General features: G+C 36.3%; 1 protein-coding gene across 1 annotated transcript in view; it reads left to right on the top strand.

Annotated features, from left to right (window-relative positions):
• LOC140168168 (myosin light chain kinase, smooth muscle-like) overlaps window positions 1–24,699 on the top strand; it is a 145,531-nt gene that overhangs the window by 112,389 nt on the left and 8,443 nt on the right. Inside the window, exons 10-23 of the mRNA XM_072191497.1 lie at window positions 5,685–6,011; window positions 6,437–6,538; window positions 7,236–7,710; window positions 8,343–8,791; window positions 11,219–11,518; window positions 12,842–13,201; window positions 13,514–13,714; window positions 15,154–15,496; window positions 15,950–16,239; window positions 18,050–18,166; window positions 18,708–19,499; window positions 20,008–20,286; window positions 20,816–21,163; window positions 21,899–22,225. Of these exons, the coding sequence (XP_072047598.1) occupies window positions 5,685–6,011; window positions 6,437–6,538; window positions 7,236–7,710; window positions 8,343–8,791; window positions 11,219–11,518; window positions 12,842–13,201; window positions 13,514–13,714; window positions 15,154–15,496; window positions 15,950–16,239; window positions 18,050–18,166; window positions 18,708–19,499; window positions 20,008–20,286; window positions 20,816–21,163; window positions 21,899–22,225 (4,710 nt within the window). The remainder of the gene's footprint in view (window positions 1–5,684; window positions 6,012–6,436; window positions 6,539–7,235; window positions 7,711–8,342; window positions 8,792–11,218; window positions 11,519–12,841; window positions 13,202–13,513; window positions 13,715–15,153; window positions 15,497–15,949; window positions 16,240–18,049; window positions 18,167–18,707; window positions 19,500–20,007; window positions 20,287–20,815; window positions 21,164–21,898; window positions 22,226–24,699) is intronic.

Genomic DNA, 24,699 nt, shown 5'->3' with positions numbered 1-24,699 from the left:
TCGACATACAGGTACAGGTTGTTTCAGGTGACTCAGTTGGTTGCTATGGTAACGGTAGACTCCTTCTGTTCGTTCTGTAATTTTTTATTTTCAGATTTACAAAATGGAAGTCATTCATTCGAATTCGTAGGTTGATAGGGTTAATTATGTTTTGAGTGATGATTCAAAAGCAAAATGAAAGCAAATTAGGTCCCTGGCTTCGTTTTGTAAATTCTACCAGTGGCATATTGTTTTCCTACACTCTCGGTGTGTTAGTTTTGATAATCGTAAGGTCATGATCTTAAAAATAAGATGAAAAGGCTCCGTAATAGTCATTCCCAGTGAAAAAAATCTTAGCTTTTTTTGGTGTTTTTTCAAAGTTCAAATATAAACTAAATTCAGACACCTTAAAATGGACATTTCAAAATTCCATACAAAATTGGGAGAAGGGAGACCCTTTTGTTGTAAAGTGGATTTATGATTTCTCATCTTTTGGACATGGAGGTTGTAGGTTCGAGCCTCATGATGGTCAGTCATGTTTTGGTATAGGTCTATTATTAAAAGGGTTCATCATAATTATCGCGTGCTGAGGCTTAGATCTTCTGAATTAGGACTAAATCCACTCAGCAATGTTGTATTTATTGTATCACCTATATGCTATGGGGAGCCTGTCACATTACAGTAACATTAGTAACCAATGTTTATGTCATAATAAATGGGTAAGAAATGTTATCACCAATTGTGAAATGTGAAAACATTCCACATGAGTAATGCGTTGTTATGTTGATAATGTTCAGATGTTGGACAAAAGTTATGATGAGTAAGAAATGCAAATGCTTAGAGGTATTTTTGGCATCACATTTGTTTCACTCAATTATACTGATAAAATTATAATTAACACACACCTGAAGCTGTGACGTCATGCTATTGTTCCTTCGCTCCATTATTATGATCAAATATACGAGGGTTTTTCAGGGTTGACTTGTATTGTAACCCCATCATGGATTATTTTCATGGCATTTCTCTATGATCACATAAACACTGTACCCGTTGTCTTTCAAACAACACATGTAAAATTATATCACACGCTGATTACGTAACAGTGTTAATAAAATTAATGGTCTACAAGTCACTGCTGAAAATGAGTCGTTTTTTGTAAACATGGTATTGAGGAAATAGGCTAAAATGAGGTATTGTTGTATATTTTGGATTTTCTCGGGAATTAAAGTATGGGGAGTGCTGTAGTTTGGAATAGTAAATTTAGTAGAACACAAACTGCTAGCTCATAGAAAGAAAAGTTTTGTTTTTGTCAAAATAACACATAAATTTGACCAATACATTATAAATAAACTAGAACGTTTTCCAGCCCGACAAAAATCGTTTTATGAGCTAGTAGTTTGTGTTCTAATACTATTCCAAACGGCAGCACTCCCCAAACTCTTATTCCCGAGAAAATCCAAAATATACAACAATACCTCATTTTAGCCTATTTCCCTTACAAACAAAAAACGACTCATTTTCAGCAGTGACTCGTAGACCATTAATTTTATGTTAACACTGTTACGTAATCAAGCGTGTGATATAATTTTTTACATGTGTTGTTTGAAAGACAAAAGGTACAGTCTTTATGTGATCACAGAGAAATGCCATGAAAATAATCCATATAATGGGGTTATCAGTCAACTCTCAATAACACGCAATCTGAAAGTAAATAAATATCACACCATTGTTCAAAACTCTGAAGCAAAGAATCAAGAACATAATTGATGATAAATGATGATTTTATTTGAGGGATTTTTGTGATAGCGATTACGACAAATTGTTTTCATTGGTGTGCACATTTTTGGTTAGTTTTCAATCATTCAGTTTAAACGTCATGAATTAGAACTACGAAGGGGGGGGGGGGCACGGTACCACCCCTAAAGTTTTTTACCCGTCATAATAAAATGCGCGTCTTCACGCCTAAACGCCTCAAGCTAATCGTAGATCCATCCTTTGCGCTCATTTTAGTGATACAATTTTTACCCGGCCCAGCACCTTATCCGGGATAGGGCCGACCATCAAAGATGCCCATGAGGGGGAGGGGGAGGCTCGCCATAGGTTTCTACAGTAAAATCCAGAGTCCATGCTTTTCATTTCCCTCTTATAAAATTATTTCAAGGGATATTGACTTTTTACTTGCTTGTTAGTTTGAAATAGTCATTTCCTTTATTTAGGAGAAAATTCGGTAAAAATCGCATGTTCGTAGATTTTTTTTGCTGAAAATCAATTTTGCCTCCAGAGATACGTTTGTACATATCCAGAAGTTCCCGATTTTGCAAGGGGGAGCTCACATTATGACGTCATAGCGACATTATTTGGGGAATGTTTGTACCTATTTGGGTATCGCTGGATAGAGGAGACCCATGATAGCTAACACCAAACATAATGTATATCAGATATGACGTTTATAATTAAAATTAGGGGGAGGGGTTGCTTCGTAGTCCCCCGGGGCGTAGTCCGTGTTACAAAATATGGCTCAGTTGTATAGGGTTAAATTCTGCGAGGATTTGTAAATTACAAATGTTTGTATAATTATTATTCATTATTTAGGTGTATTGTTTTATTGCGTCCTCAGACAATTATTATTGTTTAGGAATGGCGTGATCTTCTCCCATTGTCCTCATCAGACATGGTTTAACCATTATTTTTATAGTCTGTAGACTATAAATGGATTTAATGTGTCATTGCAATACAAACTGTTCAAAGTTAATTATGTAAACAAAAGCAAGATGTCATCGGTTGTCATGTAAGTTATAATGTAACTTGCAATCGGGCTTGCAATTCAAATAAGAGTCCAGTCAGAATCAAAACAGCCATCTCGAGTGACCAACAAAGAATATGAAAGTCCAGTCGGTCTATTGCGTTGGAAGTTAACCGTGAGACGTGTTTGGTGGAACTCATGAGCAAACAATGAATAATAATACATTTGTTTATATGGATAGATTATATTGACTTTTATTTGACTCATGGTACCGAAATGGTTGTCACCGGAAAGTAACAAATTATAAAACATAGCAAACTACAGACATAGTTGAGACCAGGTTAAAAATGAGGGAAGCACCACTAAGAAAAGGAGAAATTCTCATATGGTTTTTCTGGACCAGAATTGCATGGGGAGCAGGAATTAATGAAGTAAAAAGCCTGTAATCTGAGAACTTTCCTGTGAGGGTGCTTTTTTCAAAATGGCCACCAAAATCAAATGTAAAGCAATTATGCGGTTAAAATAGTCATGTAATATAGATATAATTGACCAAATTTTGGATTAGAATTGATGAGTAATGTAGGCATTAATATCTACTAAGGTATTAATAGGAAGCTGCCAGGAGGTCACATTTGAGGGCGCTTTTCAAAATGGCTGCCAAAATCATTTAGCTCCAGGTCCAAGGACACTCCAAATATCATTGAAAAAAGGAGATATTTATATTGGGTGTGGAACTTTACTCAAAGGTGGGACTATTATACTCGCGGCAGTATAATAACAATTGCATCAAGTAAAACTTTGGGAAACAATCCAGCGTTTTTACACCATTCAATTTTTGTGACTGGCTGTATATAGCAGTAATATGTATATTAAATGATAAAACAAAAACGTATATCCTTTGTTATCAATGCTTTAAGATAAACGTCATGTCAAGCTAAAAATAATGCAAGAACACCCCTGCAACGAATGATCAACAAGATTCATCACACTCACTTGACCGCGACATTCTTGGAAGCTTTTTGATATCGTTATAAAATTACCAAATATAGCTTCTTGTAATCAAACCACTGACAGAAAATACTACACGTTTAATATTTGAAAATATTTTGATATGAAATGTCTGTTTTGACCTCAATACATAGATGTTTATCTTATTTGATGTAAGCCTACATGTTGAGATATTTGAATTCGTAACCAATAACAAATCTAACTTATTTCATCATAATAAATTTCCCCTAAGTTAGTTGAGATCGAAAAGCTTTTTTTTTATAAACAACTTTCACACCTCTCCTGAGATTGAGATTTCATATAATCATGTGAGGAAATTTTTTACAGATTTATATTATAATACATTTCAAGAAAATTAAGTTTTGTGATAGCATCATGATCATCATCATGATCATGATCATCATCATCATCATCATCATCATCATCATCATCATAATCATCATCATAGTAATAATAATATTAATAATAATAATGACGATAATGTAAATAAGATAATAATATAAATAGTATACAATTTTGTGTATCTTTTAGCTCTTCATTCAAAGCGCAAACCAAATCAAGTTATATATAAGTTGCATATAGATTCCTTATAACATGCATTAAGGTGGTACTACACCTCCTGATAAATGTTGTGACTAATTTTGTATTTTTCTTAGAAAATAACTACACAAAAATTAAGTATATTATAGGCAAGGAATCAAATTACTTCACTGAAATTAAGGGTCTGTGATTTCAGTGATATAAGACAAGTGGTTCATAGCTAATGTTAAGAAATGAGGTACATTCTGGCGGTACCTCTTTTCTTATCATAAATAACGTACCGCTTGTCTCGAGTCACTGAAATTCCACTAAACGGGAGTCCTTGCCCCTATACATACCTTTTGTTACCAGTGTGTTTTTTGAGAAAAATGCAAAAATATCACAAATTTATCAAGGGTTGTAGTACCACCTTAACTTAAGGAAATACATGGAATAAAAAGGTTACAAAGATTTATACATTAATTAAAATATTCTTACGAGTGATTTAATCTCTTTACCCGTTTAGCCTATACAAAATTGGTTTATGTTTTATATAATTTCTTCAAGTTGTAATGTACCTTTAGCTTGTAGTAGACAAATTCCGTGGGCAATATTATTAGGTATGAAGAATGTACTCGTGAAGTACGAGACCTAAGACCACATGTGGCCTGTCTTTTTACATGTAAGTCCGGAAACTTCATCTTTAAGACATATTATTTGGAAACTCTAGCTGCCCTTACGGCATAATATGTCAGACTAAACAAGTTTGACTAACCCACTTAAATTGTCAGGAATATGTGCATCATTAGTAGTTTCAAATGGGTTAAATATTGTATATATTCTGGTACTTTTACAATATACACATATTCGAGATTGAATATTAGCATGATTATGAACATTTACCTCTAATTTAAAGTTCTTCTCTCCTCTCCTCTCCTCTACGCTACGCTACTCTAATCTACTCTACTTCACTCCACTCCACTCACTTCTCTTCCAGTCTCTTCTCTTCTCTTCTCATCTCATTCTTCTTCCCTCCCCTCGCCCTTCTTCTCTTCTCTTCTCTTCTCTTCTCTTCTCTTCTCTTCTCTTCTCTTCTTCTCTTTTCTCTTTCTCTCTTTCTTTCTTTCTCTCTTTCTCTCTCTTTCTTTCTCTTTCTTTCTTTCTCTCTTTCTCTCTCTCTTTCTTTCTTTCTTTCTTTCTTTCTTTCTTTCTTTCTTTCTTTCTTTCTTTCTTTCTTACTTTCCTTCCTTCCTTTCTTATTCAGAATCTGGTAAATGCTACGGCATGCACCCTCTAATTATTTTCAGAAAGTGTATAAAGCGCAACTCGTTGATGGCGTACCTTATAAAACCTACCCCACATGTCATATTTTCAATAATGCAGTTTCTTTCTCTCACTATTGGATTTTTGTTGCTTCTTTATTAATATAAATCAGGCAATACAAGGAAAAGTTCCAGGACGACAAAACCAACGATATCACAAACTGCGCCAGTGTTTGAGAAAAAACTGGAGGACTGTGAAGTCAATGAAGGTGACGAAGCAAGACTAACATGCCGAGTCTCCGGATTACCCTCACCGGGAGTGACGTGGTTATATGAAGGCAAACCTCTTAAAGAATGCAAACGGCGACGAATTACGCAGAGCGACGATGGCACGTGCGCACTAGTTATCTCCAACGTTGTGGAAGATGATGACGCGGTTTATACTTGCACTGCCAAGAACAGATTAGGATCCGTGTCATGTACGGCAGAAATTCAAATTGGTATGTATTTGATTTATAATTTGCAACTTCTTTCATAAACAAGTTCATTCTTTATCACTTCATCTGTTAAGAAAGTTTCCCCTGCCCTTCCGCGTCCCCGTCGGTAAAGCAATGCATGAGGTACCGGCTGCCAATATGATCTTCGTACGAACAACACCAATGGCAGCAACAACAGCGACCAACAACATCAACATTTACTGTACCTTTTCCATCCTCGTAACCACTTTCCACAATAGCACCCACCATACCATCACCAAAAGTACAACTACAGTACCACCACTTCGCCACTACCATGACTACGGTATACCACACCACCACCTACTACAATGTCCACCTCCACCTCCACTACCATGACTACCATCACCACCACCACCTTCTGCTCCACCACCATCCTCACCATTGTTTGCTCCTTATGTCTTCCTAAGGTAAAGCCTTGGATCTGCACCCCAAATCATCTCATTCTACATCACTACATTCTGTTGAGAAAGAAACTAAAGGACAAACCACAAGAGGGCAAATAGTTTTTGGTGAGTGCAATGTCCATGGATAACATGAAAGAAACATATTTCCTAGCCTAATCCTATCCCAAACATGCTAACCCTTATCTAAAACATAACTGACTTCTGACTTTAAGCCACGTTTCTCTTAAAGGATCGGTCACCCCACCTTTGAATAGTATTTTTTGTGGGACCCAAGAGCACATAAGACACACCGAATTGCATTCTGAATTACGAGGAATGTCCTTCTGATATCAAATAATTTTGATTTTAAACTGGGTAGACTTGATAAATTTAATACTGTGTACTTACGTGTATGTAGCTGGGATGAAAAGCCGACCGTCATATGAAAATTTTGATCTTTCGTATTGAAGATATATTATGAAGTTTCCCAAAAACCTAAAATTTTGAGGACTGTTAAATGTCAAAAATGTCGATTTTTAATAATTTGTGATAAGATTTGTATTGTATCGCGAATTTCAAAAATCGAAAATCATTTGATATCAGGACATTCTTCGTATTCATAAAACAATTTGGTATATCTAATATGTCGCAGGTTCAACATAAAAAATACTGTGCAAAGGTGGGTGATCGAGCCCCTAAACGTAAATTATCTGTTCTATAATCATAAATTTTAAGGTAACTACTTTATTCATTAGTATGTCGTATTATGGGTTATTAAATCTCTTTATTTACTAATGCAAATCATAACCACGTTTTTTTCCAGAAATAAATGCTTCACCAAGAGAGGAAACAAGAAAGGTAGAAATAGAAATACCTGCAAAAAGTGTGGAAAAACAAAGAAACTTTGAAACGCCATCGAAAATTGAAGAATTTTCTAGAAAATATGATACACCAAAAGGAGAAGAGAAACCGAGATACTCTGAAAAGTCAAGAAGTGAAGAAAAACCACACAATAATGGAACACCTTCCAAAATTGAACAATTTTCTAGGAAGTTTGAAACGCCCAGAAATGAGGAAAAATCAAGACATGAAATGCCCAATAAGATTGAAGATGTTTCTCGAAAGTTTGAAACAGTTTCCAAGAGAGATACTCTTACAACAGAACTTTCTAAAACCGAAGCATCTTCGGTGAGATCTTCTCCATTTAGAACGTCAGAGAGGAGATCGGAGACGATAGAAAGAACAAGAGAGAAATTTATAAACAACAACGATATCAAGAATGGCAATATGACAAATAGGTAAGTAGAATTAATTGAGTAAAATATGAGTTGTGAGGAATTTACAAAAATGTGTCTGAAGAGCTTTTACATCAGGCTTAAAATGTCCTAAATGGAATTCTCTCAAAATTTTAAGTTTATGATGCATGTATTATGACCATTGGCAACCTCAGTCAAAGAATCAGACGAGCACTCTAAGCATATTTCGCGAGATTGTCTCTACGAATATCACTGAATATGGTTGACTCTAGTGATAGATCTTATTTACATCATCATAATTATTAGCATTTATATGTATCTCTCATTGAATTACCAAGTGTAAATACAATGATCAGGGTGGTGAATGATGTGGTGTGATGTTTGTCTGATAATTTTATACCAATACTGTTAGTTAACCATAATTAATGTGAGATCATTTCCAGAATATAATAGCATTTAGGTATTGTTTTCTTTGATTTGTAACCAAATTATGCAATGTATTATTTTTACCTCGCACATCAAGACAATACATTTGTAAGTTTGGATAAGAAGCATCAAAACTATAAAGCAAGGTATGATATTCAACAAAGAAAACAAATGAGAAAGAGAATGAACCTCAGTTTTTGAAGCACCCTAGTTGTATTTATATAATCTTCTGTTATTTTATTTTGAAGGCACGAACCATCTACTATATCAAGAACAAAATCACCGCCACCAACAACATCCACACCGCCAAAGTCTCCTCCCCCAGTATCACAACCACAAGCTGATTCCACTCCGACGAAAAAACTACAACCAAAAACTTCCCTAAGCCATCGACCAGTACCAAAGGCCCCCAAACCACCAGAGTTCCTTGTTCGACTCCGTTCGCAAACAGTGACCGAACCACGATCAGCGAAGTTCACCTGTCTTGTCAAAGGAACCCCGTCACCAACCGTAACTTGGACCAAAGATGACGGCGGAGAACCTATTCATGATGATGGGAGATTAAAGTTGTCTGAAGATAAAGGAGAACATACGTTAGAGATTATTGAGACGAATACATTGGATTCAGGACGATATACATGTACATTGGTTAATGATGCTGGCAAAACGTCTGCGAGTGCAACACTCACTGTCAATGGTAAGCATTCCATTGAATGTTTGTATCTTCATGCCAGTAATGTATACTAGTGTGTTTGTTTATCAATTCAAAGTACTTCGCGAGCAAAATTCGTATCCCAGAAGTCTTTATATATATAAATCTTCCACCACTGTTCATTGTAAACATGTTTGGATTTGTGTGAAATGAAGGGATGATAAGAATATCATTTTGATTCAGAACCAGAGCAAGTTAAGTCCTTTTATGACCCATCAAAACAATTTGTTGACAATTTAAATTAAGAACGAGCGTATCAGGATGTTATCGATTCTTAGCATATGCAAAATAATTTGGAGGCCCCAAACCCACCGTGATGAAGGCATGTGCACTCAAGTAGCCAAGTTTTTAGATTCTACTAGGACATTTGCGCGCGAAGTGCGCGAAAAATTTCAATTTTAGACTATTTTAGCCCAAATTGAAGCTGAATTTTGCTATATAACAGGCCAGTGCGCCTGTTGTAAAAAATGTGCAATTTTTGTACCCTATTTTGGTCCAAAACATGGTGTTTTTCGGCTAAAATGGAAGATGCATACTGCACAGGGCAATTTTTGGGGCCCCAAAATGTGGGGGCCCTGGGCCCGGGTCCATGTGGCCCTATGGTAAATCCGGCCCTGCATAAGCTTTGTATGTCACTCTTAAAACAAAAGAAACAATGTCTAACATATCAGCGTTACACTGCTATCGCTCAGTCACTAAATGTGTCATTTATTTATTAGTTTTTAATTAAATTATCTTTATTTTAAAGATATAATTATTTTCCTCGAAATCAAGTGATTTGAAATATTTTTTGGCAAAAAAGGTTATCGAGGCCTAGTTAACTGTATTGTTAGGTGCATTTTTGTCTCGACCTGTTCATTGAAGATTTTCTTTCCCACTGTTTTTTAATACAACCAAATATCCACAATGAAAGGATCAAGACAGTGATTTAGTAAACAACCAAATTTGATAGGTCTGTGTAATTTATTTGACCAATCATCATTTTAAAGTACTTCTTTTGAAGGAATGACTTCTATAATTATGATCGCAAAGTGCTTTGCTATGAGATGTTGATATTCGTTTCTTCACTTTCATATCTAGCATAAAGGAACATAGCTGCTACCTCACCCGTCCATAGTTAAATAATTTTATAAACAATTATTTAGAAAATGAAAGAAAGATTTGTCGAATTCGTTCACTTCATCGATATAATATTAAAGTCTGTACTTAACAGTCACTCCTTAAAATAGGTAATGATACGTTGGCTGTATTTAACCTGTAAGGTATCATAGTTCATTGAAGAAAAACAAACTGATGTAACTTGTCACTGGTAATATTTTGTGACAATGTTTTGATGTCGCACGTGGTATTAATTGGTCATGAAATCGACCTTAAATTGGCCTTAATGCCTCACTTAACTGGCGCTTGCTTACGACTCAAAACAAGTGCAACATTCTGCCAAACTCGTAAGTGTTTCCCCACTGAACATTTATTTATCATAAATTGCCGAATCAAAATTGGGGATATTAGTATCAGATTTAGCGCATTTCGCATGTAGGTTTCAAATTTTTATATATCCAGAAAACTTTGAAGTTAAGTTTGGACATTCAGGTAAAATGTTGAGACACCTGAAGTACATTGAATATGGGGTATAAGGTTCACATTGGCTATTCGATTGAGTGGTCAACAAGTCCAATAATATAGGTTACAAATATCATATTCCAAATTCAATAATAAACAAATTATAGCTTAATATTGATATAAAGAAAAAAAACTCCGGCAAGGTGTACTTTTGAAAGGCAAACATGCATATCTGTCATATCACACTGTAAGGCATTCGCAGGATTAATATCGAATTTCTTTATTTCCTTTATTTTTTATTTTTGACTGAAAAGCTCAGTACTATTAGGAAGATATGTTTAAGATTTAAGGGCACACGATGTATTGTTGGTCGAAGCAGCCAAAAAAATCGTTTATTTATTGTTGTTAATGAGTTCTGTTGTTAATGAGTACGTTTTACAAAGGTATTGTTGTTTCAGGCCTCTTTACAATAACTTACGAACCACAGGACCTACATAAGTATGTTTTTGATATTTGAATTCTTCTACACACTCGCTATGAAATGATCAATGCAATTTTTGCCAAAGCTCACTACTATTCGCAAGATACTGTAAACTACCAAATCGCTACAGTTTAAAATAGTTGCTAATCTTAAAGGGAAGCTTTCAAGAACGGTTGTTGGTATGCTTTCAGCATGTTCAGCAGTTATACATTTAAGATCCGATCTTACACATGCGAAATTCACGTGACTTACTTGGTAACTTTTCCCCTTTAATAGTAGTTAATCGAAACTTTTCGTACCTTGTCTTTTTCATACTAAACGTGTCTCGTATTTGACTAAACTCTTTTTGGATTCTTAATTTCCGTTTACAGCACAATACTCCAGAGATGTGGCCCCCAAATTTCTACAGAATCTCGAGGATATTAAAGTGAAAGATGGAGAAGCCGCCAAGTTTTCATGCAAAATCACCGCATCTCCAAAACCAACAGTACAATGGCTATACAAGGGCAAGGAGATTTCAGCAGACGATGATATTTTTGACACGACTTTTGATGGTAGCCTAGCAACGCTTTCTCTGTCGGATGTCCTACCTGAGGACGAGGGCGAATATACCTGCAGTGTGAGGAATTCGAAAGGGTCGTGCGCCTGTAGCGCGAGGTTAATTGTTCAGGGTAAGAAAACAAGTGTTACGCTGAAATTAGACTTTTAGATGATTGTTATAAGTGGTGCAGATCGGAATCATCTTTGACCAATGATGTAGATCGTTTCTTCTAGCTTTGGAAAGAACAAACCACGTAATTTGCCATGATATTCGTTGGTCGCTAGCGACTTGAGTACAAGTTCAGCGTAAGCCCAGAAGATACTAAGACCCATTTCAGTCCACTGAACAAATATTTGGCACATTTGTACTTTTAAAAAAAATGGAAATTATGTGCAAATTCTTCACCCAATTTTAGTCAACTGTTTTGCGCTGTATTCTTCGTGTCAAGAAATCTTTCTTTGTTATGTGAAGGGTATGAGACAAAAATATTTCAATTGTGTTGAAAAAAGTGCCTTCCAGACAATTTAATAAAATAAAAAGGCATAAGCATGATAAGTCTGGTTATTGTTGTTATATCTCAATGAGAGAGATGCAAAGAATCAGCCATGGAGTTACCCAACACTAGTCTAATATGAATTTGGGCTATTCCAGTTGAAATCCACACTACACCTGTGGAAGATTTTGGGGGAGTATGTTTTTCAAATGTAATTGGTCAGGGTTAATCATTTTGAAACCCATACTCCCCTGTATCATGGCTTTACCTATATATCTTCCACAACTGGAGTGAGTATTTCAAATGGAAGTTATCCACATTTCTATTCTCTTTGAAACTCATACTCCCTCTGTGGAAGACTTTAGCTAAATGTTCCACAGGGGTAGTGTGGATTTTAAATGGAATAGCACATTGTATAGGCAATCACTTGTAGCCATGGTCTCTCTGCATCAAGGTGTGTGGTTTACGTATAGACGTAGACGTAACGGGGATATTTGCTTTGACATAGTTTTGTGTCTCAGCAGATATCATTCTATATTTATAACAGATCCCCTAGGTTACTTATTTTGGATAACCTGTGATGTTAGGATTCCTGATGGGAGGTCTGTCAACGTTAGACATGATATGTTTTCATACAAAATAATTTAATTCAGAATTCACAGAAAATATTAATTCAATTGATTTAACAAAATGTTGTTAAAGAATTTGTTTTTCCTTTTTCAATTCGAGACTTAGTAATCATGAACAGATTCATTATAGCAAAAGGTAATCTGAAAATTGAAATAGCAATCAACCATATCAAAGACAGTACAGAAGGATGGTATTTCAAATTATGCGAACCTTATGTGTGCTTGACGTATGTGCTCGACGCATGTGTTCGCATGTCTGCGTTTCTGAGCGTCCAAAAAAATAATAAAACTGCATACGATATGTTGACGATACATTTGTTATTCTTTCCAGTGGATACCGTCTCTCCACCACCATCAACATTATCACCATCCCTGAAATCAGACACGCCATTATCATCTGAACCAGAGACGCTACCAGATGACGAGACCCGTCTACCTGTACAAACTGCCGACGAACCAGAACCAGTTGTGGAAGAACCTGTCAATACTACCACTACTGAGTCAGAATTTTGTCAGTGCCCTTCGACAACGACGGTGTTTACATTCCCTGATGAGACCGACTCAAAAGAACCAAAGGTGGAGAAAAAAGAAGATGTCGCTAAAGGAGAAGGCATACCTGAATTCGTCACCAAATTGGAAGATATGGAAGTAGTAGATGGAAGTCCAGTGGTTCTCTCTGTCAAGATCAAAGGTGAGATAGGCATGTCCCATTCTAACTATAACATGAAAATGAATTTATTCCAGGACAAGGAGAGAAGGAGAGAATGTTGTCAATGTGATTGTGTTAATACCATTGGATTTTTCATGCCTGGAATCCAAAATATCCTTTACAATTTATTGTACAGGAAATCTTATTGAAGACAAATGTAAAACTTGAAAAGCCGTATCCTGAGATACAACTAAAGCAAAGATGATTCTCATAAAGGTTGATAAAGGTGTATGTTATAAAAGTTTTCTACAACTACTTATATATTACATTGTCAATGGCAACTTGTGTTTGCAGGAGAGCCACTTCCAGATGTCATGTGGATCTTTGATGAATGTGAGATCTTAGAAGACGATGACTTCAAACTGCTCCAAGATGGCAACACTTTCTCTTTGGTTATTCGTGAGGTTTATCCTGAAGATGCTGGGGAATATACCTGCCGTCTTATCGGGGACAATGATGTTGAGGTGGAATGTGCTGCCCAGCTTATTGTAAAAGGTAAGCGTTGAGGAAGGTTACTACAGGGAGGAGGGCGTGGTAATCTTAACGCCACACAGTGCCAATTGACTCGATACATAAAGATCCATACCAAAGAAGAAATAGACCATATCAAAAAACTCAACCGGAACGGTATAACAAATATATTGAAATGGCGGACATGTTGGTTCTAAGTGACAGAGGAACAGGTCTCTAGTTCGATTCCACAACCATTCCTACCTATTACCTGTTTTATTGTATTATCTTGCGAATTTCCCCGTGGTACCTTACGGGGGCAGAATTTCATTTAAATCAGGACGAGTGACTTAGTATTCGATAAAGTATATAAGGGTTTTGTAATGCCACTCAGATCATTGTGAAAGGTGAAATACGTGCTAAAATAATGACTATGTGTCTTTTCAGAGACACCAAAACCATATAAGTCGTTTTGGTTGAACTAAATTGGTTCCTAATTCGTCAGTGTTTTACATTTGCATAATGAACATTGTTTTAATTTTTAAGCTTAATCTTATAAGCGTATACTCCAACAGCATTACATACGTAAATATCGCAGAGGTCTCCCAAAATTGTTGTAAACACTTGAAAGTATCATCAGCATGCAACAATAATGGAATTGTATATAATTAAGATTAAACACCTGGTATAACTGAGCTGTTTCTTCTTTCCTTCAGCATTTCTTCACATGCTTTCTTTTAACATTCTTCGGGATCTTTCACAATTGTTGACACTCTTCTTTCTGGTAACAGTAACATGATTTGTAATCTTGCATGGCTTGCTGTTGCATATTTCTGGTATTTTATCTTACAGCATGATCTGGTTTCCCTATTTCTGTTTTTGTTTCCAAGTATTCAAATCACAGCGTTATTTTATTTTGTAATTATACAAGTTGAAATATTTTACCCGAGATTTAATCTCTCAAGTTACATTAGCATCTCAGCAAGCGTATCTCTCATGACACAGTTCTTCCACTCCCAGTATGTTGTACATTCATAGGATGAACTCTGATTGTGTTGGGTACAAAAACTCATGCTCTTCAAATTGAAGACGAAATATGATTGTTCAATGAATTGCTATTGAAAAGAGACCATTTTGGCACTAGCAAAATCCTACTTGCAGGATTCTTCGTGTTTCAAATCTTTCACCGGCATAAACGAAAGCAAATTTTACACCATTATGTGTGGACAATTGCATCATTATAGTGCCGTGAAGTATATACTCGTCAGTTGTAGTTTACAATGACTTTGTTAACATTCTTAATAGTTTGTATTTTCTTACTTGAGTCAAGTTGAGTTAACTTACATAGAAAGAATATCATTGTCAATGCATGGTCAGTGAACATGTCCAGTTGTGAACGGTTTCCTTTGCTGTGCACCAACTTTTAATGTCATGTCTCATACCAAAATGTACATGTGATTTATAATGATTTAACTAACCTACAGATCCCGAAGGCAACCCAGCTAAATTTGTTCAGAAACCACGCTCCATAAACGTCGTGGAAGGTAGCTGCGTAAAGCTCTCCTGCAAGATTGAAGGCGACCCAGAACCTACGCTTACCTGGTATAAAGACGACAAGGAACTCCAATCAGGAGAAAGATTCATCCTCGGTGTGTCCAGCATTGGAGGTCTTCATACTCTGGAGATACCGGCTGTGTTGGTCACTGATGCGGGCAATTACACCTGTACAATTAAAAATGATCTGGGAGAAGAGAGTTGCACTGTGGCTGTGAGAGTCCAGCAATTACAAGAAGAACAGACTGATTTTAGATCACTCTTGAAATCAAGGTAATATAATTATTATAATTAATACATCATCTTATAATACTTTAACCGACTTTAAAAGGAGTTGCTGACGTTACGACAGCTCCTGTGCTTACATTTTTGAACATGTCAAAGGCGCCTTTGGAGTGTCTTGACATCTTAGAGTTGCCGCTGTAATATGTTATACTCAACACCCGACTTACCCTGGTGAAAAATAAAGAAAATAGTTAAATTTCCAAAGCTAACGCTAAATACGGCGCTTCCGCCTAATGAATGAAGTCATCATGGTCATTGGTACTACTCACCTATGTTTTAACACAAAGGACGCATGCAATAATATTCTCCTAGAATTTTGCCCCAGGTTGTCATATAATACAGTGTCATTATGAGATGGTCACTCCATCCATCAATTTCAAAAATACTGTTTGTTAATTTATTTTCCCCGTCATTTTTTGTAATGAAATTTACCTCATTTAGACCCAGACTGCAGAACATCCAGAGCCCACCTGGCAACGATCGTCCACAACCAAAGAAACCAATCCAGGAAGCTGAGCCAGAGCAGCTCGACTTCCGCCACGTGCTCACTCGTCATGTGCAGACTAAGAAGAAACCGCGCTTTTTGACTGAATTAGAAATCACGTGCGTCAAAGAAGGCGATGAAGCTGTTTTTGAATGTCATGTTGAGGGCGTCCCTGAACCAAATATTGCCTGGGCTATGAATGGGAAACCAATCAAGGAATCAAAGTATTTCCAGATGAATTATGATGGTAAGTGCATCCTTCGTTCCTAACAATATATTTATATAGAACAAACGAATACCATACACTGAACAAAGACCATACACTGACCATACTCTCAACGGCGAAGGCAACGGTTTGAACATGTCGTCAGGATGCCCCTGCACGGCGACTCCCACTCCAAGCCTACCAAATATTGTCCCAAGATATAGGAAGACGAAAGTACGACCACCAGCAAGATGGAAAGACCAAGTGAGGCATGATTCGGGAATGTCCTATACAGCAACGCCGAAAGTGTGTCGCTAGATAGACCGGAATAGAGAAGGATAACTTGTAGAAGTGCGAAAGAGAGCTAAGGGACACATCGTCCTATGTACCTTCCTGAGACAATCATCGTCAGTCTAAGTCATGTTTTCACTTGACATGTTAGATCATTCACTTATAATTTGTATCAGGTTTCTACCTCAAAGACATTAATAAACCAAACATTCTTGAGCTACAAAATGTTCTTCGGTTAAGGGCGTACTACACCCATATATTGGTTTGATTGGTCTAAAACATATTTTTTATTTATAGCGAGGCGATATATGCACGGATCATGTGAAATAAAGAAATTTTTAAAAAATAAATAAAAAAGGTGTTTTTAAACCATTGTATAGTAAGTCATTTTAGCCCTATATATTTTTTTGTTTACCGTATCCTGGTAACTCAGATGCGTGTTTCATAACAAACCATAATTTATTCTTTTCAACATGTTCAAGTAGGGTACATGAATAGAATACATTAAATCCTTTGTTATACTCTCTATAGAAAATCTAGTGGTGCTTGCAAAATATATAACACTGAATAAATTAAATAAACACTTACACAATAGATGCATAGTCATTAGTCAATTTGATATTGATGTTGTTATTGATGTGTTGTTAGGAGAAGAAAAGGCTATTAGGTCACCGTATGTCAGGTTATAGGTCAATTGGTTCAGGTCAAATTTAAGCATCAATTTTGAATACACATGTGAGAGTCTGTGATACAAAATGTATCATAATGAGGAATAATTTTGATATTCTGTCTTTAACTGGATATATATCGAGAAGTGCAAGGTGGATATACTAATATACCTTGGGATGTAAATGGTGAGTACAATTTAGAATGCCTAGTTGAGATGGATTTCACAAATAAATATAAAATAGTTACCAAAATCACAAAAGCTAAGCTTACGGAAAACTACCCAATATGGTGGTATAGGTGACAAGAAATACAATTTTTTTTCAACATTGCTGTAGTATGGTTGTGGTAACCTGTTACCTATGGCTTAATTAAGTTTCAGTGAAATAATGCCGCAAGTTAAAAATACAAAATATAGCTCAACATTGAAAATAGAAGCATTTTAACCAGTTCCTTTTTTGATAGTTGTGGAGCACCAAGTTCATGAAGTCATAAAAGAAATCAGGAACCACTTATTCCCATTTTACATATCAACTTTATTTCCCTAACGTGTTAGCAACACATATCCAAAATTTTAACGAAATCCGTTGATATTAAGCTTTCCAAAATGAAGTGAATTGAAATCATCAGTGATGTACCACCTTTTGGCTTCTACTTTTAAAAGCATGTACGCTACGTTGATACCGATGCCACCAATAAAACGAGAAGATTTGCCCCTTCATTTTGCATACCACTTTGTCCAATTTTTTTTGTAATTTCTTCACAAAATGCAAAAAATGCAAACAAAAATCAATGGGTGTAGTACCCCCTTAATGCATACCTTGATATTTCTTCATATCCGGTACTCTTCAACTTACATTAAATCATTTTTGAATTTCCATCCCTTCTTGTGTAGGTAAAATAGCTCGTCTGACGATTACAGAGGCTTTCCCAGAGGACGATGGCGAATACAAGTGCATGGCATCAAACACTGCTGGCCAGAGCATCTCAGTTAGCGACCTGAGAGTCACTCGTAAGTTACTACGCGACTTTAATAATGAAGATTTTGATAAAGACGCAACGTTTAGGATCCGGAATGTGTGATAAAATTCCCAACAATACTATTTTTAGTACAATTACTATCTAAAAAGGTTATGCTCCAACCTGTCAAAAGCCTTCTCAATACCAAGTAATAAAAGAACATCAGGAATATCATTAGAGTCTCATTAATCATCACTAAATGGTGCAATGTTAGAGCCAATATTTCTTCCCTTCATAAACCCATGCAGTCCTATCTTCGTGAATAAGTCCCAAGGTGGCATTCTTAATATTTTCCCAGCCATCAGCTTGGGAATAATTATATAATCGGTGGTAAGAGGCGGTGGGATTGGGCCTAACAAATTAAATACTTCCATTATTTCAGTTTTGTTTCAAGAGGTGTTTTGTTCCCTGCTCGAATTACAGTTTTCATTACAGATTTTGACATCAAAATAATGTATCTTCAATTATTTACAGTACTTCAAGTTCGTAATAATTAAGTTCATAATACATATTGTTATATTCCAATGTTTCAGCTTTTGATGGCGTGGATGAGCATGAAACTCAATACAATACGAATAACTCAAACTCGGCTAGTATCCGTGTAAATGGTAACATTCACATCGTAATGAATAACACTTCCGATTTAGCTAAATCCTTTGATGCAGTCGACGTGAACAAATCCTCTGATATAGTGGTTGCACCTGGCATCGACAAATCCTTTGAGGTTTCCGACAAATCCTTTGATGAAGCTGACGCACCTGGTAATGACAATGAAAATACCACACATGCTACTGTAGACAATGACAATACAAAGTATGACAGCACAGACAATGATCACGATGATGACATTGAGAACTCTGATATTGAAAACCCACCACATGAGCAAAAGGAGTTACCACCACCTGTTCCGAAAAAACCTAGTACCAGCCAATCATCTCTTTCTGAAGAAGATATTGAGCCGCCTGCAGAAGCCCAACAGACAATTTTGACAGAGGCTTCACCAACATTGTCATTGAATGGCGGTCTTCTGGTTGCAACACCACCAATGTTTGATGAAGAGCTCCAGGATGAACCAATTACAGAAGGCAGTGCAGCTCGTATGCAATGCCGGGTTCTAGGAGACCCTGAACCTGATATCTATTGGTATAAAGACGGGAAAGAACTTCGAGAAGGAAGGAAATATCGATTTGAGTTTGAGGATGATGATGTAGTGGCTTTGTTGATTAATAATGCTTCTATGAGTGACCTTGGAATATATACATGTAGGGCGGTGAATAGGGCAGGAGAAGCTGAGAGTTCTGCGCAGTTGATAGTCGAGGAATTGCGTAAGTAGTATAGACTGATAGATGTTACTTTAGTTTTTTAGGAAAAAAAAACTATGGTGGTTTTGTTTAGTAATATAATACGCCACATAGTTTTGTAACAATGTGAGCCACAGAAAACTATTGTTCCTGGTATCTTGATGTAGGAATAATTATCCAGTCGGTAAAACAAAAGTACTGGAAATATATTGACACTCCATTACATCTGATACCATCGGCCATCAGGTGACTTGATTCAGTGACCAATCGAATTAAATCAGTCTCCGGGAATTGGTCACCTGATGTCTGATGGTATCGAACGAAAGGTCGTCTTGTATTTGATTTGATTTTTGTACTTTTAAGGTTCTTGGATGTGTTGAACTAACGTTACTGCTTGCTTGCAAAATGTGCAGGCAATGTTTTATGCCGAATTTAGGCAATGTTTTATTTTGTTATAGATCCTTATAATGAAATATCCTTTCAGCTCAATGCACTTTCACATAACTGAAAATATTATTTTACCATCCTATAGTGCAACCGAAAGTTGAAGGCGGACCAACCAATCTGCAGGTAGTTGCCGGACAGACTTTGAACATCTGCTGTAAAATCAGCGGCCGACCTGCTCCTGATGTGATCTGGTACAAAGACCGTAAGGAATTACGAGATGACGACAGGGTTCATATAGACAATTCAGAGACTGCCGCTTCGCTACTTATTACCAATGCAGAGGAGCAAGATGCTGGGAGATATAACCTGTGTCTAGAGAGTGATATTGGTAGAGATAGCTTTGCCATATCCGTCAGTGTAGTTGGTAAGAATTGTACTTATGGTTATGTAGAAATTATGCAGGCAGCAATTTTTATATTTAAATAATTCTCCCCAATCATAAATTCATATATCAGTAAAGCAATCGAATCATTGAAATAATTGCAAAAAATATACGAATTATGGAAATACAGGATCATTGGTCTTAATATTAGTATAAATTTTGACTGATTCACACAAGCAAGTAGTAATAACACTCACGTGAAATTTTCGTGCCTCATCCGAGCATCACTTCTTCAGCACTGATAGGTTGCTGGTACTTGACGTTTTCCGCGAATCGAATCACATGACCTGGATATTGATCCCAAGTCACTAGACCCCATAAGATCATTGGTCATTTTAGTATTGCAGGTTTTCCAACCTCATCATCATCATTCTGCCTTCTTTCTCATTTTGAACTGTCCTATTGCAACTATATATCATAATATACAAAAAATTGAAGCTTTAACTTATCATGCTTATGAGCCTTTCGGACAGAGCTTTCTTAAACTAACCATCGATATCATTTTTGACAGATAAACCAGAACCTCCGACAGGGAAACCCATGGCTTCCAACATCAGTCGTGATACACTGACGCTCTCATGGTCTGGGGCTGCTTACGATGGCGGAAGCCGAATCACTGGATATATCGTAGAAATGTGCAAAACAACTGACCACAAATGGAACAGAGTTGTAAGAACATCTAGTACTTCGTATGTCCTGCGCAATCTTGAACCGGAAATTGAGTATCTCTTCCGGGTCAGTGCTGAGAATGCCCATGGAATCAGTGAGCCAAGTGAGGTTTCTGATATGACCTTAGCAGCTGATGATGCAGGTGGTGATGATGTATTCAGTGGTGATGAGAAGCATCAAGATTCAGAGGGTAGGTATCCATAACTAAGTTGGCAAGGTGTTGATAATCTGATAATGTTCATCATATGCATGTTAATTTTGAGGAAGGAATGGTGTGTTTTTATCAATTCGTGATTCTTCATGTTATGGATGACCCTGGTGCGACCCCTGACGCATGACTGTTCATTCATATGTGTGTTGTGCATGATGGCATGGTTTGAATCGTTCATGTCTATATATTTCATGTTGTATAAGTATTTTTAGATCTAGACAACTAGTCTGTAGTTTTCAATTTCGTGATTATTACCTTTCAGATTTAAATCGAAAGAGTCCCTCCCTTGTGAAGAATCACTGGTCATGATTTAATACAGAAATAACCATCATCATTAATATATTAGCCTTTAATATATTAGCCTGTAACTTGAACATAAATAAATTCATCAGTCAAAATAATGACCAGACCAACACAAAAAGAATGTGGAGCTAATCTTAATTAATTTGTTTTTAGAAGTCTCCATTTGGAAATTGATTTCAACCTCATTCACATAGGATGCACCTCCATCATTACTTTACTTCATCATTTTCATGAAAGAATACATTTTCGTTTGCATTGAATCAAATATTTTCATTAGATAAAAAAAAAGCGCAGCGATTTATAGTGCGCTACGCACAGGCACAACGCCTGGACGTTGATCCACAAGCCTCAGCACACTTTACAGATTCACATGTAGAATCCCATAGATTGAATGCTATAATTAATTCACAGGTGAGACGTCATCAAATTCAAAATTAGATACGTCATTTCCAGCAGCAGCTAAAGTTGATCACCCTGACGAGTTGAAAACAGATCTTATGTCGCAAGGAGCAGAGATAAAACAAGATATCTTGCCACCAGAACAGACTCAGAATGACAATAGCAACAAAGACGTCAGTTCAGATGTTGAAATAAATGAAATAAAGCATGATATAGAATCATCAGTAGATAGAGCAGGATCTGAAGATGTGGCTCCTTGCAATGCAGATGATGGAAGTAATGATGAAGCTGTTGTCGAAGTAGATGATGCCAGCCCTTCGCAGCTGTGGAGTCGTAGTGGTAGGATATTGTGCACACGCGGAGTCCGCAAAATGCAAAGTGCATTATCTTTTAAATTGTAAACAAGTGCTGCAGAACGTGCTATAACTTTGTCAAAATTGAGGGCAATTATTAGGGTTATATTTTCATCATTCCTGTATTTGAACTGAAATACCACACCACTTGTAATAAAGTAATTGTTGACAAAGAACGTGCAATAACTTTGTCAAAATTGAGGGCAATTATTAAGGTTATATTTTCGTTATTCCTGTATTTTAACTGAAATGCCACCACTTGTATTAAAATAATTATTGGTATATTATGATGAAGCAAATTTAAATTCCATCTTTGTTCAATGGTAAATTGACGATGCGTTGTTTCCTATCCAAGCAAAACAATACATTACCATTTCTAAAGATCATGGAAGGCATTATTCTGTAAGCAGCAGTAAGGTATAGCACTTTGCTTTCCCCGGATTTCTCATGGAGTCTCGTCTTTCTGCATGCTGTGCCTAACTCCTCGGTGATTTCTAATAATACTAAACCGATTTGTATTTTTCTGTGGTCTCTAACACAATTATCTACTATGACGTGTATAGCTGTATCATCAGTCTTATTTATAGGCCTTTACTTTTGTTACTGCATGATTAATGTCTTCGTTTCTTGCCTTAATAGTCACTTATTCATTATTAATGTCCATATTTATTGTCAGTCACTTGTCGCTATTGTCTTTGAATCCCACAGGTACTAAGAAATTAAAAATAACTACCTTTACTAAGTTTGTGTACTTAATCGAGTATTGATTTGGCAATTTAGACTATAACTTACGATAATGGAACATTTTAAAAATATAGTTATAGCATAATGCAATGGTATCTATACATAATGCTTTCGCGCTAAATCATTAGGTATACTGCATTAGGATGTATTAAGCTTTATGATATTGCGCTATTACATTATAATGGGCATAACACTGGAGAACGTAATAAAATGTTTTGTATTGCACTCTGCACTTTTGTGGGTGTTGCTTTTCACAAATTAATACTTCTTGATAGTTATGATATTAAAAACGTCCCACTGCAGTAAACATAACAAAACACTCATTCAAATGATAAGAATTAAAAACAACAACAATAACAACAAAAACAGGTTTCAACTTTCATCTACACTCACCAGGTTATTAGTGTTTTTGTGTGACCCTTAAGGGTATCCGTAGGGAGAACACTTTGTTTTACGGCCAGGTCTGGCCAGGTGCATGTTTGTTCGCAGTCTACAGGTGTAACTAGGTTGTTGTATATTCTATAATTTTCCTGGTGTGTTAACTGTGATTACATCTAGACACCAGTTTATTTTTTATTTGAACGGGACCCTAATTTAATGAGAAAAACGCCGAAAAACAGAGGCCCGGCAAAAGCCGATTTGCAGACAATTTTGTAGCTACAGACAGCTCGTATTCCATATAACAACGACGGAAACCAATCAGTGCCAGAAGTGTTGATTTATATTTCATCCACTAAGGTTTGGCTTAACCCACTAAAAGGTAAAACTTTAAGGCTGATCATTTTAATTATAAATGTAGTGTGTGTGTAAAAGTATATTTCTCAAAATGGAGGAGAGCGTCTATGACTATTGTCCGTTCTGTCTACATGGTCTATGATAATTATTTTCTTACCGAAATATATTCACTTAACACAGACCACGGTTGCCAAACAAATGAGGGCAAACCGCGGGTCAAATCATTGGAAAGTCGCCCAATATTTTTTTTATCAACCGTTGGTTTCTATGAGATAAAAAACTACCAGCAGTCGCGTAAGCCAATGTTGAGAAGTCATGCAATATTTTTCTTAACCATCAATTGGTGTCTATAGGACAGGAAATTGTCGCGAGTTCAAAACTCATCCTATTGACCTAGGCCTATTACATCGCGGGTTTGGCAACCCTGCAATATATACAGTTATATAACATCGCACCGCATTGTGAGGTGAACGAACTGAATGTTGACATTGTATTCAGGATTTAAAACAAGAACTGTCTTTAACCAGACAATGCGGTTGGTATAAAACATAGCGTGTGATATCATGATATCAACTTCAAAATCTAAAAACAAAAGTAAAGAAATAATTTAGGGCGAAATAAATAAACAGCGTACAGCAGGTGCTATCTTGTCAATAATGATAAGAGGAACATGAAAAAAAACCAGCAGAGAGCATGCACCCCAGTAAAGAGTTAAATAAAGCAAGGAAAAATCATATTGCAGAAGGCCTACTTTTCGGATGATATTCACAGAAACAAAAATAAAGAACTAAAGATCTAAAAACAAAAGTAAAGAAAATGAGGGCGAAATAAATAAACAGCGTACAGCATGTGATGATAATTATACACTTCGACCAAAAATTAAAAAAATACTTAACATGCGACATAAATAAACAGCCATCTATCAAGAATGACAAGGGAACATGAAAAAAAACCACCTAATATATGAGAGCATGCACCCCA

The sequence above is a fragment of the Amphiura filiformis genome, chromosome 13 (assembly GCF_039555335.1).
Source record: "Amphiura filiformis chromosome 13, Afil_fr2py, whole genome shotgun sequence".
NCBI lineage: Eukaryota > Metazoa > Echinodermata > Ophiuroidea > Amphilepidida > Amphiuridae > Amphiura > Amphiura filiformis.
Note: the sequence above shows the minus strand (reverse complement) of the source record. Positions and strands in the feature narration are given on the sequence as shown.